We start from the raw sequence: 18,997 nt of genomic DNA, 5'->3' as shown, positions 1-18,997 counted from the left end.
CTGTTGTATGACTATATTTATAATCACTCAATCACTCTGCTGAGTATCAGGCAATCTAAATAGTGGAATGTTTCAACTTGCCAGCATTCTATTTAGTCAGATTTCAGTTGCCGAATCACTTCCTTAGAGTACATTATGCAAGCAACAGAATGGATTTGTTTACGAGTGTGAGGTTTAGAGGGTTTCTCAGAACATTGACTTGCAAAATGAAATTGTTGGCATCAAATCAACATTGCATATTGATTGATATTTATAAGAGGTGTTTACAATGTAATTGCTAATGCCCCTGACAAGATGGTCTCCACATTATTCAGATGTCATTTTGTTCAAAAATCATTTTGTGTTCCAAAACTGGGTGCAACCAAGCACATTTTCTTAGCCTACCCCTATCCTATATCGTTGAATGTTTACCATTTCTTCCAAACTTTTTTTATTTTTCCACAGGAAAACTTAAATCTGGCTCTGAATTCTGCTTCAGCAATTGGGTGCCATGTAGTTAATATTGGTGCTGAGGATCTAAAAGAAGGAAAACCATACCTAGTGTTGGGCCTTCTGTGGCAGGTCATCAAAATCGGTCTTTTTGCAGACATTGAATTGAGCCGAAATGAAGGTGGGTCCTGTTCTCAATTAATCAAATCTGACAATCACTGTAATTCAGGTTTTAGAATTGATTAACCTTTAAGATATAAAGGATAGAGGCTAATTTGAAGCACTTTTTATTACAAGTATCTACACTGGAAGAGTAGATCATGCAGTCTGTTATGCCATTCATTTAGATGATGACTAATCTGCAAGTTATCTCTGTCTATCCATCCTATGGATTATAACAGTCCACCTACCCTAATCTTGATTTTTTTAATTGAGCTGGATTTAACATCTTTTTGGCAGGGGTTCTACATTTTCATTACAGGTTTACCTCTGAATGGCTTGACTCTAATGTTAAGATAACCAACTTCACCATAATCTCTCACCAAAAATAATGTCTTTATATCATCACTCCATTAAAACTTTTAATTCCTCAATTAGATCATGCCGACCTGAATGTCTATCTGAGTTAATCCCATTTGCCTGCGTTTGGCTCATATCCCACTAAACTTTTTCTATCCTGCCTAATTCTCTTTTGAATGTTATAACTGCCTCTAGTGCTTTCACTGTCAGCTCATTCCATATACCTACCACATGTAGTGTGAAAACGTTGCCCCTCGGGTCCCTTTTAAATCTTTCCCCTCTCACTTAGCATCTATGCTGACTGGTTTCAGACCCCGACCCTAAGAAAAAGACTTTGATCATCCACCTTATCTACAACCCTCGCACTACTTTCAGCTGTGAAAAATCTAGGCTTCGAAATATCCTTCCTAAACTACTGCCTTTCATTTCTTCATGGGGAATGCTCCTTAAAGCTGTTGTTTGCACCAGGTTTTTGACCTATTACTCTCATAATTCCTTATGGATTTTTGTTTGAGAAGACTCACGTGAATCGCCTCGATGTGATTTTTATTTGATGAAGGAATCGTCCAGTGAAAGTTGTTATTATTATTTAATGACCAATGAGTATGGAGAGAAACAATGCTGTGAATTTACCACTGTTACATTCTGACGTATTGTAAAAAAAGTGTTCGTTTAACCTAAAACTTTATGCATCAATTCCTAACCACAGTATGATGACCATCCTTAATTAATACAGTAGAATGGAGCTGCTGTTACTCACAAGGGATTATTTCTTTCCAGCACTGATTGCACTGCTCCGTGAAGGTGAAGATCTGGAGGACCTGATGAAACTATCCCCCGAGGAGCTGCTACTACGATGGGCCAACTACCACCTGGAAGGTGCCGGCTGCCAAAAAGTTAACAACTTCAGCAGTGATATTAAGGTATAAATAATAAGTTCATAATAAGGTTGTTTGCCTCTTGTAATATATCATGTCAATAAGAGAACTTGATAGATGCAAATTTGCAGTTCTGTGCTATTCTAAATTAGCTGAATTGATGCACAAAATTCTTATTGAGGCTAGTGGCATTTATGGTTAGTGGAATTGAGATATATGGTTTCTTTCAAGGCTGTTGGTTGTATTTTTAATGCAAGGAATTGAGTTCTCTATAGATGACACAACGGAAATGTTAAAATTTTAAAACACAACAATAATTATTTTTAAATGTGCTATATTTAATGCTCTTTCTAAATGTCCTTGAGATGGTCATTAACCTTTGTTCTGAACTCTGCAGTCTTTGTGTTGAAAGTGAACACCTGCTGACCTTGTGTTGGGAATTCATTACAACTCTTAATTTAATTCACTGTACAATGAAGGTATTCACTGTTTGCCTCTTTGCTTGGTCCAATCTGCACCTTCCCTTCCTTGTGAGGGATTAGTGAGGGTTCATTGCATGAGTGGTAACATTATAAAATTTACAGTCAAAGAAATTAGTGAAAAATCATTCTAAACCAAAATAAATCATTTACTCATTCAATGAATGTTAAGGGTATCTGCTAGAACAGATGAGGATTACAGAATAAACAATTCACAAGAATTAATTGAATTCAAACACAAGCACCAAACTTTAATAGGCAGAATTGTCTCAGCTCTGGTTCTTATTGTAATCCTACCTGATTTGAATTCCAGAGAGAGAACTGGCTCAAGGCCTTCCAATTTGCCCAGAGCTGTTGCTAATCATTCTGGAGCTCCATTCCAACAGAGATCCAGAAACTGTGATCTTGTCCTCGGAGCAATGGGTCAACTGAGCTTCTGGCCTTCATTGGTTTATCCATGATAAAAAAAATAGGCGAAGAAGAGAAAATTAGTATTTTAATGTTGACAGTACTCAATCAGTAACTTAATGCAAGTGAAAGGAGAAGTTATTTGACCAGTTTATACCCATAATGTCCAAACAAGAAAAGAAGAGAAAAGTAGACTTGGAATGTCGTGCTTTTAAGGAACAGTGGAGTGTGTTATTTTGTTACCGAATTAGATGACAAAGCATTGCGTTTATTTTGCAGTGACACTATAGCTGTGCTAAAAGAATACAATATATGTCAACATTACTAGACTAAGCACTCATCACAATATTCCCAAATCTCAGGAAAGCAACGGTCAGAAAAATTAGAAAATTTAAAACCTAATATCTCATCACAATAGAATGTTTACAAAAAAATAGCAAATGAAAATGAGGTTGCAACCAAAGTAAGTTTCCAAGTGGCTCATTTGTTAGCTAAGCAAGGAAAACTGTTTACCGATGGTGAGTTAATAAAATCGTGTTTGATTTTCTTGTTATATAAGTACCTAAATAATATCTTCGGTTTTGTCTCTTGGTCCACAAAGCGTAAATTATTTAACATGTGGTCCTTTACAAAAAAAGGTTGCCAACCCCTGGTGTAGATGGACATCCTGATTGGGAGGGACAAGTTGGGCTCAAACACCTGTTTAGGTGCTGTATGATCTCAGTGATTTTATGATTAAATACTTTTTTTTCCAATTATTCTCAGAGTCACCACTGAAAAAGTTGGCATTTGCGTGCTCTTACTGGATCTTCACTTTCAAGTCCCAATAGAGATCTGATTAAAAGAGCAGTTAATGTGACATGACATTAAAAATCAATCATATTAATGTGGGACTGGAATCGCACAGTAACCTAACCATGTCATGATGACCAAATGGATGAACCACTTGGGTTATTACTATAATTTGACAGCTTCACTATCATCTTTATCCATAATAGATTTTTAGTTTCAAGTTTTTTAGAGTTCTGACAGAGTGGAATTTGAACTCTTGTACTCTGAATTATTAATCCAGTAACAGAGCCACTACATCACCTCGCACTAAGAAGCTTCATTTAGAACAATGTTTCTGCATTGTGAAGTTATATCTATGAGAGGTGATTGCAACATGATTGGAACCATATCTTCACTGTTGTGCTACAGTAGTTTTAAGGGTCCCTTGACTTTTATCCTTTATGTGTTCCTCCAAATGCTAAATCCTCTCCAGCTTTTACTTTCCTCTTTGTTTGAACACTTAATGCTGTCCCCTGGATGTCTCGTGTTTCTGGGCTGTTGTCACGTGGGTGAATTCAAAAGCTGACTGACTTCTGTAACCTAATGAAGGGATCAGTTCAAACCATTCCTAATGCATTGGATTAATGTGCTTTTAATGTGTTTAAAGACTATTCAACTGAATTAGCTGTTGGCTATTCCTGTTTATCCTATTTCTTGTGACAGGAGTAAATCTTTACAGTATCAATGAATATGTAGTACTAGCAGGATTGTATGTATAAGCTAAATCTGTTCATATAATACATGTTCCATTTTCAAAGTCTTCTCACTAATCCCACAGGATTCAAAATCTTATTTCCACCTTCTCAAACAAATTGCACCAAAAGGAGAAGAAGAGGGAGAGGCTCTGATTCCGGTTGACATGTCTGGTATCAATGTACGTACTAATATACAGCCTTAACATGACTTGCATGCATGTATTCATGTTGCATTTTCCAAAAATAGTGTTCAGTCTGATTAAAGGTTGATTCCAGCCATTTGAAGGAAGAATAGTGATTCATTTCTCTTTGTCACACACTAGTTAAATGGTTGACATCCCTTTATAATATGCTAGGTAATAGATTTAACTCCCCACATAATATGTTTGTTGAGATGCCCTTCCCTAATTTCATACATCCCATTATCCTTGCCTTCCCACATTTTCACATTTCTAGGGCCCTCTAATAATCTCCTATTTTCTTTGTGCCCTTCACTAATCACCCAATATCTGGTTGCCATCCAGACTTCTTGTTTCCTGGTACCCTCCCTAATTCCCATTTACTCTTTATTTCTTCTACCTCTCTAGTTCTCAAATTCCCAATTGTCCATTTTCTTTATTCCAGGTTCTTTCCATCCATTTTTTCCTTTCCTATTTCATCTTATGCTCCATTGCTTTTTATCCTCTTTATTCCCCATTTCCCAGTACCCTCCTATTGTTCCCTTCTTCTTGCTGGCATCCCAAAACCTTCCATATCCTACTGCCCTTTATTAAGTCCCTGCATCTGAATGACCTCCACTAGCTCCCTCTTTTCCATGTCTAAATTTAATGGAGTGAATTTGCCTGCACACACATGTGACTGGAATTCTTGGGTTTTACTTCTTTAAAAAAATAATTAAATTATCAATGAATTTAAATTGTAAGAATGGTAATTTAATGTCAAACTATTATCAGAGTTGAATTGGTATGGGATCTGGGAGGGAGGATGGAAGCTATTTAGGGAGAGTTAGGGATTGGTTGTTTGGGGGCAGGTGAACAGTTTTGTTATTCAAACTTTGGTACAATAACTCAGGGAAATAGTAAAATGATAGCTGTTAATCAATCTGAAGAACTCTCACAGGCATTGAACTCAAACCATGGTGGTGCTACTCTTAAATATAGTTGAATTCAATGTCTGTGAGAGTTCCCTTGACTGAGGATAATTCAGCACAGTTGCTATCTATTACTTAGTCGCTAGGGGTTGAGTGATAGTAAGTGTATGTGAGAATATGTCAGCATTACAGCCTGACATTTTAAAAAAATCAACATATCAGATGAAATACTGTACACATTTCAATTTCTCGTTCAGGAAAATGATGATCTGAAACGTGCCGACTCTATGCTGCAACAAGCTGATAAACTTGGCTGCAGACAGTTTGTCACAGCAGCAGATGTCGTTCGTGGAAACCCCAAGTTAAACTTGGCATTTGTCGCCAATCTTTTCAACAAATATCCAGCTCTTCGAAAGCCTGAGAATCAGGACATAGACTGGAGCCTCCTGGAAGGTAAGCTCCTGAGAAAATTAAAATGCTTTTGACAGCTTAAAATGCTTCAAGGTCCATTGCAAGACCATTGTAGGTCCATTGCAAGATCTCTGTCTAAACCTGCTATTCTTTGGTACAAATTAGCACATTACTCCAAGACAAGCCTAACAGTGAATTTGCAATCCCAGGAATAAGCTGCAGGAAAAGTTATATGGGTGTAAGGATCAAAGCTACACATTGAAACCTGGGTGCAAACCCTAGCTCTCTTCGGGTATAACTTACCATTGGGGCAGTGGCAATCAGTAGATGTATTCTTGTACTAACTGAGCAAATAAAAGGTCTCGTTGTCCATAGGAACAAGAATACTGGTTATAGAATTGGCTGGCACACACAAATGCAGTTGTTCAAAATGGTTTCTTGATTTGTTCTATTAGATCAGGGGCCTCCAAACTTTTCAGCATGAGGGCCATATTATATATTTGGCACATTTTTGCGGGCCGTAGGAAAAAATAAAGTAGTGTGAGTTTTATAAATTTAATGAACTCAAAACAGTTTAGAATAGGTTACGTTAGATTAGATTAGGAAATGTTAAACTATGTTAGGTTACATTAGGTTAGTTTACATTAGGTTTATTTGGCAACAAATAAATAATGTTCAATTTTTTAAAAGAGCTTGAAATATTGGAATATATATATACCGTAGGTATATAATTATTTATAAAACAGAAAAAATGCAGTGACCACCACTGGGGGAGAGAGAGGGGAGAGAGTGAGAGGTAGAGAGAGTGAGGGGTAGAGAGTGGGTGGGGGAGAGAGAGTGTGGGGGGGAGTGTGGGTGGGAGAGAGAGAGAGTGGGTGGGGAGAGAGTGGGGGTAGAGAGAGTGGGTGGGGAAGAGAGTGGGGGGAGAGAGTGGGGGAGAGAGAGAGTGGGGTGGAGAGAGAGTAGGGGGGGAGAGAGGGGGAGAGAGTCGGGGTAGAGGGAGCAGCAGGTGAGAGCGGGAGCACGGGGAGGGGGAGGGTGTCAGAGCCCCACTTACGGGTCCCTCCCTCTCTCCCCCCTCTCTCTCCCCCTCTCTCTCTCCCAGCGGCAGTGAGATCTGCGCCACTCCTCCACTCTCTTCCCCAGCCCCGCCTCCCTCTAACGCAGCGAAATAAGAACAAACACAAGTGTAGTTGTTGTTCAGAAGCCCCGCATCCCCGGGGTGAGCGGTGGCGGCGGCGAGGAGGGAAGTTTCACTTGTATTTGTTCTTATTTTGCTGCATTAGAGGGAGACGGGGCCGGGTAAGAGAGTGGAGGAGTGGCGCAGATCTCGCTGGCTCTGGGAGAGAGAGGGAGAGGGGAGAGAAGGAGGGGGAGGGAGCAGCCCCCACAAGTGGACGCTGCTCACTTTGCTGCGTCAGAGGGTCACAGGGGGACCCTCTGACACCCTCCCCCTCACCCGTTGCTCCCCGACTCTCTCACCCCCTCCCCCCCACACTCTCTGTCTCTCCCCGGGGTGATTGGAGTCGGCGGCGAGGAGGGAAGTTTCCTTTGCGAGGGGGCGCTGCGATCTCTCTCCTAGTCCCGGCTCTGGGTCGGTGGCGATCCGCTCTCCGGTGAACCTTCGCCGGCAGCTTCTGCCTCCAGTCCCCGCCACCTAAGAGCTTGCTGCGGGCCGGATAAAATCTCGTGGCGGGCCGGATGTGGCCCATGGGCCATAGTTTGGAGATCCCTGTATGAAATAAACTGTCAAAACATATTAAACTAAAATTGTAATTGGGATTTATTTCGCACCATCATTCAAAATTATAAGGATAAAGATGGCCCAACTCTATCTGACATAATTTAGTCTGCCTTTGTAAGTTGCAGGTCTGGGATGGTGGGGTAATGGTAGTTGTTTGGGGCCTGCAACCCTGAGATAGATTCTGAGGAAGTACCACCTCATATCTCTCAGTTAAGCAGAATACCCATCTCTCTCCAACGCCTGATATTCTTATTAAGTGTACAAATAATTTCCTGTGCAAACATCAACTACTTCTTCACATGGGAAGGGCTTGTAGGCACTCTCCTTTCCAGCATCTTGTGCAATCAGAATTGTTTCCTTTTTGACAGTAATAAAATGCTTAACAACCTGCTTCAAAAATTTTGTGAATCATTCAGACAATTTTTTTAAAATATAGGTGAAACAAGAGAGGAAAGGACTTTCAGAAACTGGATGAACTCACTTGGTGTGACTCCTCGTGTGAACCATTTGTACAGGTGAGGAACACAGCAAAGGTTAGGAACAGATTGTCAGACCTACCTCACAGAACACTATCCAAGTGAAATCAGAGGCTAGTGCATTATTCACAACAAATTAATGTTATTGAAGTCCAAAACAGTCAGACTTAAAAATGCCATGTAGACTTGAATGCTTAACGTAGAATCCACCGCAGCTACATCCCTGCTGAATGCTCCAAGGCAATCTCCAATATAAAATATTACTTTTGAATATTAAGGAATCTGGAAGGAGTTTATATCCATGAAATTATTTTGAAATGTAATCATTAATGGGGTAATGTAGTCATTAACAGGGTAGCATTGCAATCTCCCATAAACAACAGTGTTATTTCAGCGATGACAATCAAGAGATACATATTGATCACCAGACTGCTGTGGGGTCTTTACATCAATGTGAAGAGTAAATAAAGCCCTTATCAATCACCATGAATGGTTAATTAATAACCTTGCTGCCATTGTAAATTGGAATGAGTGAACAACAACTTGGACAAGCACGATACGATATAGATAACCATTTATGAGGTGTTTGCGCAGTAATCAACCAGAACCAGATACGATAAAACGTTATTCATCCCCGGAGGGAAATTGGTCTGCTAATAGTCACAACACACAAGGTACTCAAAAACTTGAAATTAAAAATGAAAACAAAAAGAAAAAGACAAGCGACTGTTGGCTGGCTGCCGTGTGCACAGCGCCTTAACCAGAACGAATGAACAAACAAACGCAGACTTATCCCCTGGGCAGAGTATTCTAAACTAGAGTGCCCCCATCCCCTTCCCTATACCGGGTCTCCCTTTGTTCTCCCATTGTTCTTCACGGCAATCCCCCCACGCCGGGTCCTCTATTGTCTTCTGAGGTCTGTGAGGCGAGTCGAGCCTACTGGGGCGCGTTCCAGTCGGCGGTGCGGTTGTCCATGCCTGTTTACAACAAGACCAGGCCAACATTCAGGCCCACATACAGCAATAGCAAGTGACACACATGCCATGTGTAGCAGGCAATGGCAGTCTTTTACAAGCAAAGATCTAACTACCACTTCTACACATAAAAACAGCTTTGCTATTACTGATTATTTCACCCACTATCAGCATCTTACACGTCATTATTTACTAGACCAGCTATTGAATACTCTGACTACAAAAACAGGTCAATGACAATCCTATGGCAGCTGACACACCTCCTGATTCATAGAACAGTATAGCACAAGAGCAGGCCCTTCGGCCCACAATGTCCGTGCCAAACATGATGCCAAAATCAATTCTTATCTGCCTGCACATAATCCATATCCCTCCATTCCCTTCATAACCATATACCTATCTAAAAGGTCTCTTAAATGCTATTGTTGTATCTGCCTTAACCACCACCCCCGGCAACGCGTTTCAGGCACTCACCACCCTCTGTGGAAAAATAAAATTGTCCTGCACATCTCCTTTAAACTTTGCCCCTCTCACCTTGAAGCTGTTCCCTCCAGTATTTGATATTTCCATCCTGGGAACAGGATCTGACGGTCTAATTTTATCGGGTCTCTACACAACCCCTGGCATTCCAGAGAAAATAATCCAAGTCTGTCCCTGTTGCTAATACCCCCTAATCGTCGCATTATTCTGATAAACCTTCTCTGCACCCTTTCCTAAGTCACCATATCCTTCCTCTATTGGAGCGACCGGAATGCTCCAAATGCGGCTCAACCAAGTCCTATAAAGCTGCATCATATCCCCCCAAAACCTTTCCTCTATCTACAAGGCATAAATTAGGAATGCAATGGAATATTCTTCACTTACCTGGATGAATGCATATCCACGTGCCTATCTGAAAGCCTCTTGAATGCCGTGATTGTATTGCTTTCACCAACACTCCGGGTAGTGCGTTCCAGGCAGCCACACTTGTGCAAAAAGAAACTTGCCCTTTGCGCTTTTCTCCTTAAAGCAATACCCTCTCACCTTTAATATTTCCACCCGGGGGATATAGGTTCTGACTGTCTACTCTATCTATACCTCTCATATTTTTATATATTTTATTGGGTCTCCCCTCAGCCTCTGGTTTCAGAGAAAACTATCCAAGTTTTTCCAACCTCCCTTCATAAGCTCATACCCTCTAATTCTGACAGCATTCTGGTAAACCTTTGCTGTACCCTCTCCAAAGCCACTTCCTGTGATTGGGGCAATAGACAATAGACAATAAGTGCGGGAGGAGATTATTCAGCCCTTCGAGCCAGCACCGCCATTCAATGTGATCATGGCTGATCATTCTCAATCAGTACCCCGTTCCTGCCTTCTCCCCATACCCCCTGACTCCGCTATCCTTAAGAACTCTATCCAGCTCTCTCTTGAATGCATTCAGAGAATTGGCCTCCACTGCCTTCTGAGGCAGAGAATTCCACAACTGGACTGCACACAATATTTTAAATGCGACCTACCCAAAATTCTATAAAGCTGCAACATGATTTTCTGACTCTTATACTCAATGTCCCAACCAATAAAGACAAGCATACCATGTGCCGTCTTTACCACTGTCAACTTATGTTGGCACTTTCAGGGAGCTATGGACTTAGAACATAGAGGGGTCTTGGGGTCCATGTTTATTTGCTTAAATATTACAATTTTAAGTCAATTGTATTTAATGCCAATATTGTTTGAAACTTACTGCAGCATTGATGTTAAGAAGATATTACATGGCTTTGTGAAATTGAACTGGAAGTATAGTTAATAATAGTATATTTTGTGGCATGATACAGTAATTGCATGGTTATTCACTACTATCATTAGATGGTGCCATCATGCCATTTAAATCTAATTCTTCTACAGTTACATACAACGTACATTTTCAATGAGGATAAAAATCATGTTTCACAGAACAGGCTAATTTGTACAAAACAACCTGCATTGAACATAAACTCCAAACTATTCCACAAATATTCACTTAGGAAAGAAACTGAACACACGTTAAACTGCAGACACTGAAATCTTGAATGAAATACAAACTGCTGAAGGATCTCGCAGGTCAGGCTGACAGCAAAGACAGATTTTAAAACAGTACTTGGTTTAAAGATTGAGTCACTCAAGCAAGTTTATTATGGAATATTTTTAGAGTTTTTCTTTGAGAGTTCAGCATTGACTACATAGCTATTATTTATCAGGAGTTCATTGCATAAGCTTTGTATAACAGGAGGAACATTACGCTGTACACAAGTGCATCCATGTCCCAACTACCAAAGTTTCTGCACCAGTTAATGGTCAGTTTCCCTTTTTTGATATTGATCAATCTGCTGGAAATTACAACCATTTTCTGCATTGAAACACAGACTCTGAATCAGAATATTACCACGATGAACTGGGTGCAGCTATGAACTCTCGTACCAAATTCATAACCACATCGTTGCCCTGATCTGTCCTCAATGCAGTTTCAATGTTAAATCCATATTTTCTCCATTGAACAAAAGACTTAAAATACAAATAAACTTGTTTACTCTCAACACTCTGTTATGTTTCAGTTACAGTATTTCATGTATTTTTTAAGAAATGGTATAAAATTATCCACATATTGTTTTGCTTCAGTGACCTGGATGATGCCTTAGTGATTCTGCAGCTCTATGAAAAGATCAAGGTTCCTGTGGATTGGAATCGGGTGAATAAGCCACCGTATCCTAAACTGGGTGCCAACATGAAGAAAGTAAGTGTCCAATTAAATCTTTCATAGACTGGGTTACATCAGAATAATCATATATGTGGGGAAATCAAAAGCATCCTATGTAAATGTATTGAGGATAATGAATATACCCTAGTCTTCATTTTCATGGTGAAATGTTGAGTTGAAATGCTGAAAACAATAGACATTAGACAATAGACAATAGGTGCAGGAGTAGGCCATTCGGCACTTCGAGCCAGTACCGCCATTCACCGTGATCATGGTTGATCATCCACAATCAGTACCCCGTTCCTGCCTTCTCCCCATATCCCTTGACTCTGCTATCATTAAGAGCTTTATCTAACTCTCTCTTGAAAAGCATCCAGGGAATTGGCCTCCACTGCCTTCTGAGGCAGAGAATTCCACAGCTTCACAACTGAGTGAAAAAGTTTTTCATCATCTCCGTTCTAAATGGCCTACCCCTTATTCTTAAACTGTGGCCCCTGGTTCTGGACTCCCCCAACATCGGGAACATGTTTCCTGCCTCTAGCATGTCCAACCCCTTAATAATCTTATATGTTTCAATAAGATCCCCTCTCATCCTTCTAAATTTCAGTGTATACAAGCCCAGTCACTCCAGTCTTTCAACATACGACACTCCTGCCATTCTGGAAATTAACCTCGTGAACCTACGCTGCACTCCCTCAATAGTAAGAATGTCCTTCCTCAAATTTGGAGGCCAAAACTGCACACAATATTCCAGTTGTGGTCTCACTAGGGCCCTGTACAACTGCAGAAGGACCTCTTTGCTCCTATACTCAACTCCTCTTGTTATGAAGGCCAACATTCCATTAGCTTTCTTCACTGCCTGCTGTACCTGCATGCTTACTTTCAGTGACTGATGAGCTAGGACACCCAGATCTCGTTGTACTTCCCCTTTTCCTAACTTGACACCATTCAGATGGTAATCTGCCTTCCACCTGTTCTTACCACCAAACTGGATAACCTTACATTATAACAAAATATTATAGCAAATCTAAGATCTAAAGATTTATTGTGGGCTGGGGTCTCTGATTAAAAGTTGCAGTCTGGATCTGGATCATGCGATTTGTGGAATGTTCTCATCCCTCCTGCCTCAGTGAATGGGGAAATAACTGCAACAACTGCACACTGCCTGCAGCAAGTTTCCAAAGCCAACTTCTGATCAGTAAGGCCCCCATCAGTTCCCCAGGTTTCATTGGCTGTCAAAACCATAAAACTATGGAAGCTTTGTAAATGCTTCTGACCCAATATTGAATGCCACTGCACAGAAACAGATAATTGAGCCTGGAGTCTCTCTGTCTAGTTCCCACACGTGGTTCATTCTTCACACTTTATGATATTTATTTTTCACACAACTTATTCCTTTCAGGAAAAGAATTAACGAGAATTAACAATTTGCATGCAAGAATTCCACATTGTATCTATCATTTGGACACTCTCTCTGTGCCATTTTATTGAAAGGGTCATACATTTAGTTTTAGTCCAGTGCTACAGTGCTCTGTCTGCATTGTGCTGTTTTTGTTTGCTTTTGCATTTATACTGGAATGAAACTGCTGCTACCATCAATTCACATGTTTTCACATTTAATTAATTGCAAATCAATTATTTATTGATTGTTTATTAATTATTGTTAAGAATATAGACAGTTTAAATATATGAGACTTAGGTTTGAAAGCCAATTACCCAAGTTTGATGGTGACATGGAGATAGGCAGCATTGGAAACTATGTAGATAAATGCATAAAAATTAGACATTAATATATGGGGGAAAATGTGAGGTCATCCAGTTAGAAGGAGAGGAAATAAAATGGGTATTTTTTCAATGGTTAAAGGAGATATGGCTCTGTGGACTGGATAGTTGAAGAAAATATTTAAAAATCCAAGTGAAATCTTGGTCGGGACTACACTAAAAGAGATATACACTGCACAGTTCATTTTTATTTTAAAAGAAATTACAACTTAAAGAAAGAGCACATTTATAGATGATGAATCAAATTAGAGTTGCTAACATGCAGGTTATATTATTCAACAGCTGGAAAACTGTAATTATGCAGTTGACTTGGGAAGGGACAAAGCCAAGTTTTCACTTGTTGGCATCGCAGGTCAGGACCTGAATGAAGGCAAACACATGCTAACCTTAGCTCTGTTGTGGCAATTAATGAGGAGGTAAGTGTATATTAACATTATTTTGATAAGCCAAACAAAAATGGTACCAAATAAGGTCAAACTGAGGAATAATGAAATATGGATAGTTTTGTACAATCCTGCTAATTAGTTATATTTTGTAGATTTAATGTAGTCTGGGTTTTCCATTTTGCTTTTGGTCTATGCCAAGATGGGCATAAAAGAGCCTACAATGTCCTGCTAACTTACAAAACTGTTAGCCCTGGAAATTCTCACTCCACCTAAGTAATTGAATTTTTTTTTGGGGGGGGGGCACGCAACTTGAAAATCAGGACCTGCAGATGCTGGAAATCTGAAATACAAACAGTAACTGCTGGTAATAACGTATCCAGTCAGCATCTGATGAAGGATCTCTGATTTTTTTTAAAGTGAATTATTTATTTTTCTACAGATTTCTTTAAGAAAACATGATTTGGCACCCATTCCCAAAACTTTGCTGACCAGCTAATGCTATCTGACAACCACATTCCAGAAATTTTCTGGAATAGGTACTGCAGAGTAGAACCTATTGGTAAAGTGAAATGAGCAAATATCCACAAGCAAATCAGTTGATGTTCACTACATTCTTTTCTTCTATTTTGTTTACAAGGTATGAACAGAGAAGGACATTTCGCCTCATTGACTCAGTTTCCACAATCCATCACAGCATATCAAGGGTTCATTACCCCATTTGAGAGTCAATTCTGTGCAGCGATCATTCCTTAAAGACCAACTTCCTGAATCCAGATTTAAATTTGCTTTTCATTTTTTTAAACTCCTGTCTCTTTGATATTCTATACCACATAAAAAACAATCAGTCCATTGAACTCGTTCTAACTCTGGCCAATTAGTTTCATTACCCCACTTTAAACTTTACAATTTCCCAATCACCCCCCCCCCCCTCACTAAGTGTATTTCCAGTTCAATTTTGAATCTCCGCTACACATTCAAATATTGCATTCCAAATCAAAATCCCATAATTTTATCATGTTTTGAAGTGACTTACATTGAATGTATCTATTACTAAAAGTTGCAAATAAGGCACAACTGTTTATCCTTTCATACTCTTTATCCTTTCACTACTCTTTTTCCTTTCAGTTGCAGTAATTGACATCTCTTTTTCATAGGTCGTACACAGAAAAGTAATGCTGTTTTCTTTGCTCCTAGGTATACCTTGAACATGCTGGAGGAGATTGGTGATGGTGAAAAGGTTAATGATGACATCATTGTAAACTGGGTGAATCAGACTTTAGCAGAAGCAGCAAAAACCTCCAAGATTTCGAGCTTTAAGGTAATATGCTTTCCAAGTATTGTACGCAGATTCCCCAAGACAGGGCTCAATATTGAAATTTAAAACAGTACTTCAACAGATAGAATGCTATAGAATTTACAGTAAATGATTAACTAAATTATTGAGCAACCTACTGAATGTTTGTATGTTCAAAATATATACGTATATTGGCATATACCGCCTCTAACTGTCTTTCATACATGAACAACAATACAATTCACTCTTTCACTCCATGCCAGTTTGGTCCAATGTCTTAAGAGGTATTAGCGCACCCATACATCAGGAAATGAGATTAAGCTGTACAACTCTTTTTTTTGACTAGCATAAACAGGATGGGCTGAATAGCTTCTTTTTGTGTCGTAAATATTCAGTGACTTGATTAGACAGTTATTTGATGGCTAATAGTTCAGTACTCTGCAGTGAACAGTCTATTCACTTAAAAAATGATTTCTCCAGAAAAATGTAGCTAGAGGAGGATGCATAAAAATCAATCTCAGCAGCAGTCTTTGTGTGAATGGCAAGGGAATTGTTAAGCAATTCTGTTTTGCACAAATTCATGGTACTGCTTTGTGCAGCTTTGAGTTTAGTTTCTTTTCCCCTGAACATGAATAAATCCTTCTCCCTTTCAGAAGCAAGTACGACAAACGAATGCAATAATGTATTGTAAATAAAATATATCTGAAGCTGGGGCTCTACATGCATATGCCAGAATGTTTGCAAGAATTAGGCGAATCCCTGTCCACACCGGCCCATCTCTTTGCTAGTTCAGGTGGCATCTGTGAGGATTGGATAAATAGAGTTCTAACAGAGGACCTTTGCAATTTTTCGTTACAAAATCTCTAACCTATAAAAGCATCAAATTTGTGTTGGTTTTCTGACATATGCTTTCCAATATAATACTCAATCTACAGGATAAAGAAATTAGCACAAGTATACCAGTACTGGATTTGATTGATGCCATTCAGCCTGCGTCAATTCGATACGACCTTGTGAAGACTGGAGATCTGACTGATCAAGAGAAGCTTGAAAATGCTAAGTGAGTCACATCTAAATACTATAACATTACCTATGAAACCAGGAAAATATATTTACTTTATTGTTCGTTCATAGGATGTGGGCGTCACTGGCAAAGCCCAACATGCATTTTCCATCCCTTATTAGCCTTGGGAAGGTGTATGAATTGTTGAGCATATAAGGACTGAGACAATTATGGGAGAAAGGTATTAAAGGATATTTTGTTTGAGCAAAAATAATATTTGTTTCACCTTTTTTCTGCTTTCTCTGCTGAAGGAAACTACTTTCCTTTCACAAACATCTCCAGGTCCCTTTTGAACAATTGAATCTGTGTTACACATCATAACCATTCAGTGTGTTTTTAAATTTTGCCCCTTAATCCACATTAGTTTCTTTCAACGATTGCCTTCTTTCTGTGTCCTCTGGTTCTTGACCCATCTGCAATGGGAACACTCTCAATCTACTCTGTCCATAATCTTTAACATTTTAAATACCTCAATCAATTCTCCTTAAAGCCTTCTCTGCTCCAAGGAAAGAAAAAATTGCAGCTTCTCCAGTTTATCTACAAACCAAAGTTCCTCATCCCTGTAATTGTTTTAGTAAATCTTTTCTGGATCCTCTCATTAATATCTTCTATAAAGTATGGCACCCAGAATTGGTCACAATACTCAACATATGGTTGAATCAGTATTTTGTAAAGGTTCAATGTGACTTCCTTGCTCTTGTATTCCTTTGCTCTATTTCTATTGGCCCAGAATCCTGTGTTATTTTTGAGGCGCAGGTTAACCTGCCCAGCCATTTTTACTGAATTATCCACATATACCCTCAGATCTTGGATTTTGCATCACTTTTACAATTGTGCCCTTTACTTTATACTGACACTTCTCATTCTTCCTACCAAAGTATAAGACCACATTTAATAGTGCCAATTGTTTTCTCTGCTGCCTATCCACACATTTCATCGGCCCATTTTAAGAAAAGTGGTGGTCTTCTTACTGACTCGGGGGAACTCCACTGCACACATACATCCAGTCCAAAGATCATTGCTCACCAGTTTCCTGTCACGTTGCCAATTTTCTATCCCTTTTTACTCTGTGGCCTTCAGTCTTGATAACATCTTCATAATGCAGTGATGCATAAAATCCCTTATCAAAATGTTTCAATATCGTTTCAACTGCATTTCCCTTAACTATCCTCCTTTTTAGTTCAAAAAACTCTGTCAAGATATAGAATCATAGAGCGATACTGTATGGAAACATGCTTACAGTGCAAAGTCCAAGCCAACATTCAAGCACCCATTTACACTGATCAGTTAAACACTGGTGTTAGTTAAAACCAATATGCAAATCCAGATGATTGGGAAATTGATTGTATGGGAAGAGGTGGGGCTAACAAGGCACCAAGAAGGATATCTCCTCCCTGATCACTGTATCTGAGTTTCTGCTAAGTTATCCCTCTTTATCGTTTCAAGAATATTCCCCCACTACTTGGTTTAAACTGACTGGTCTGTAGTTACTGGGCTTATCCCAACACCCTTACATTTGAACAAGAGTCTAGCATTTGCAGTTCTTATGACTACTCCCAATCTATGGATATTTAAGAATTTAAAGCCAGTTCTTCTGCAATTAATGAACCGACTGACTGACACTGGAATATCAACAATTGACAGTGCATAAACCGAAGATTATCAAAGTCTCTCCAAACTCACAACAAATCCTGTTATCTATCACCCTTACACTTGCTGATTCCAGTTTTAAATTTCTTTTCCAATCCCACCATGGCTTTTCCTCCCCACCCTTGCTGCTAATCTCACTAACTCTCTTCCCCCTTTTTTTTAATCCTTATTGTTCTGTTCGATAAATCACTGGATTCAGATAACAGTTTTGATTCACTCAGTAATTTATTACACTACTAAATAAGGCACATACACTCACGTATCCTCAAATATATCCCCGAATATCCTCGAACACACTCACAAACCCAGAGTACAAAGCAGAGCATGACGCAGGATGTTTCTACATACACTCACGTAAACCCGTACGCACTTGCAAACTCATCAGAGCACACCACAGGATGTTTTGTTCTAGATTATCTGGCATCGTTCGCAACACAGTCCAAGGCTGAGGTTCTCTCACCGAAAGGGCACCCAACACCAATATTTATGGCATTTCTTATCAGAGCAGACTGCGCCACTGCCCCTTCCCCAAGCCAATCATAAGCCCCCCCTTGTCTGCAACGTTTCTAGCGGCAGGGGGTGCGGGTGATCTACCCAACTATTGCTGTTATGTTGTGTTTGCCAATGTTACGCTTTCCCATTGAATGGCCTTGAAGACCGCATTCCCAGGCAATGATCACAGATGCAAGGAGATAATGCCTCTGGAAACTTGTTTTCAAGAGGCTATGGAATGTAGGGCTGCTAACCTAGCTGATAACTCCATTTCACATTTTAGCTGAAATTGTCAGTTTAACCCTTGCACTACATTTTTAAACGTCTAGTTTTGTCTGGCTTTGTGGCAATCTTAGTCTGTTTACATTACTGTTTACATTACTCTTACTACAGTACAGGCACTATACAAATTCTCATTTGTTCCCTGAAAGCCAATGATTCCTTTATTTGGTTTCTGCAGTAATGTAATAGATATATTTATGACGACTCCTTACAAAGTTCAGTATCATTGCTACTGTTCCTAGATAATACAACTTTGACTTTTTATCAGCACTGTGTGAATACAACAATGTTGTCTATCAATTGTATTTAAAGTGATATTGTTAATTGGAAATGTATTAATTTAACTGGAACTATAAGGCTGGTCTTATTAAAAGGTTCTGTCTGAATTTAATACGTTG

At 39.4% G+C, this 18,997-nt stretch overlaps 1 protein-coding gene across 2 annotated transcripts in view; it reads left to right on the top strand.

The window, feature by feature from the left end:
* Positions 1-18,997, top strand: part of LOC144598870 (plastin-2-like) — a 78,101-nt gene that overhangs the window by 57,614 nt on the left and 1,490 nt on the right. For both annotated transcript variants that reach the window (XM_078409400.1, XM_078409399.1), the window contains exons 7-15: positions 445-610; positions 1,729-1,871; positions 4,323-4,418; positions 5,587-5,782; positions 7,921-7,999; positions 11,572-11,686; positions 13,715-13,848; positions 15,013-15,136; positions 16,048-16,172. In XM_078409400.1, the coding sequence (XP_078265526.1) occupies positions 445-610; positions 1,729-1,871; positions 4,323-4,418; positions 5,587-5,782; positions 7,921-7,999; positions 11,572-11,686; positions 13,715-13,848; positions 15,013-15,136; positions 16,048-16,172 (1,178 nt within the window). The remainder of the gene's footprint in view (positions 1-444; positions 611-1,728; positions 1,872-4,322; positions 4,419-5,586; positions 5,783-7,920; positions 8,000-11,571; positions 11,687-13,714; positions 13,849-15,012; positions 15,137-16,047; positions 16,173-18,997) is intronic.

Source organism: Rhinoraja longicauda, chromosome 12 (genome assembly GCF_053455715.1).
Source record: "Rhinoraja longicauda isolate Sanriku21f chromosome 12, sRhiLon1.1, whole genome shotgun sequence".
NCBI lineage: Eukaryota > Metazoa > Chordata > Chondrichthyes > Rajiformes > Arhynchobatidae > Rhinoraja > Rhinoraja longicauda.
The sequence above is the reverse complement of the archived record's forward strand: the minus strand, read 5'-3'. Positions and strand labels throughout refer to the sequence as shown.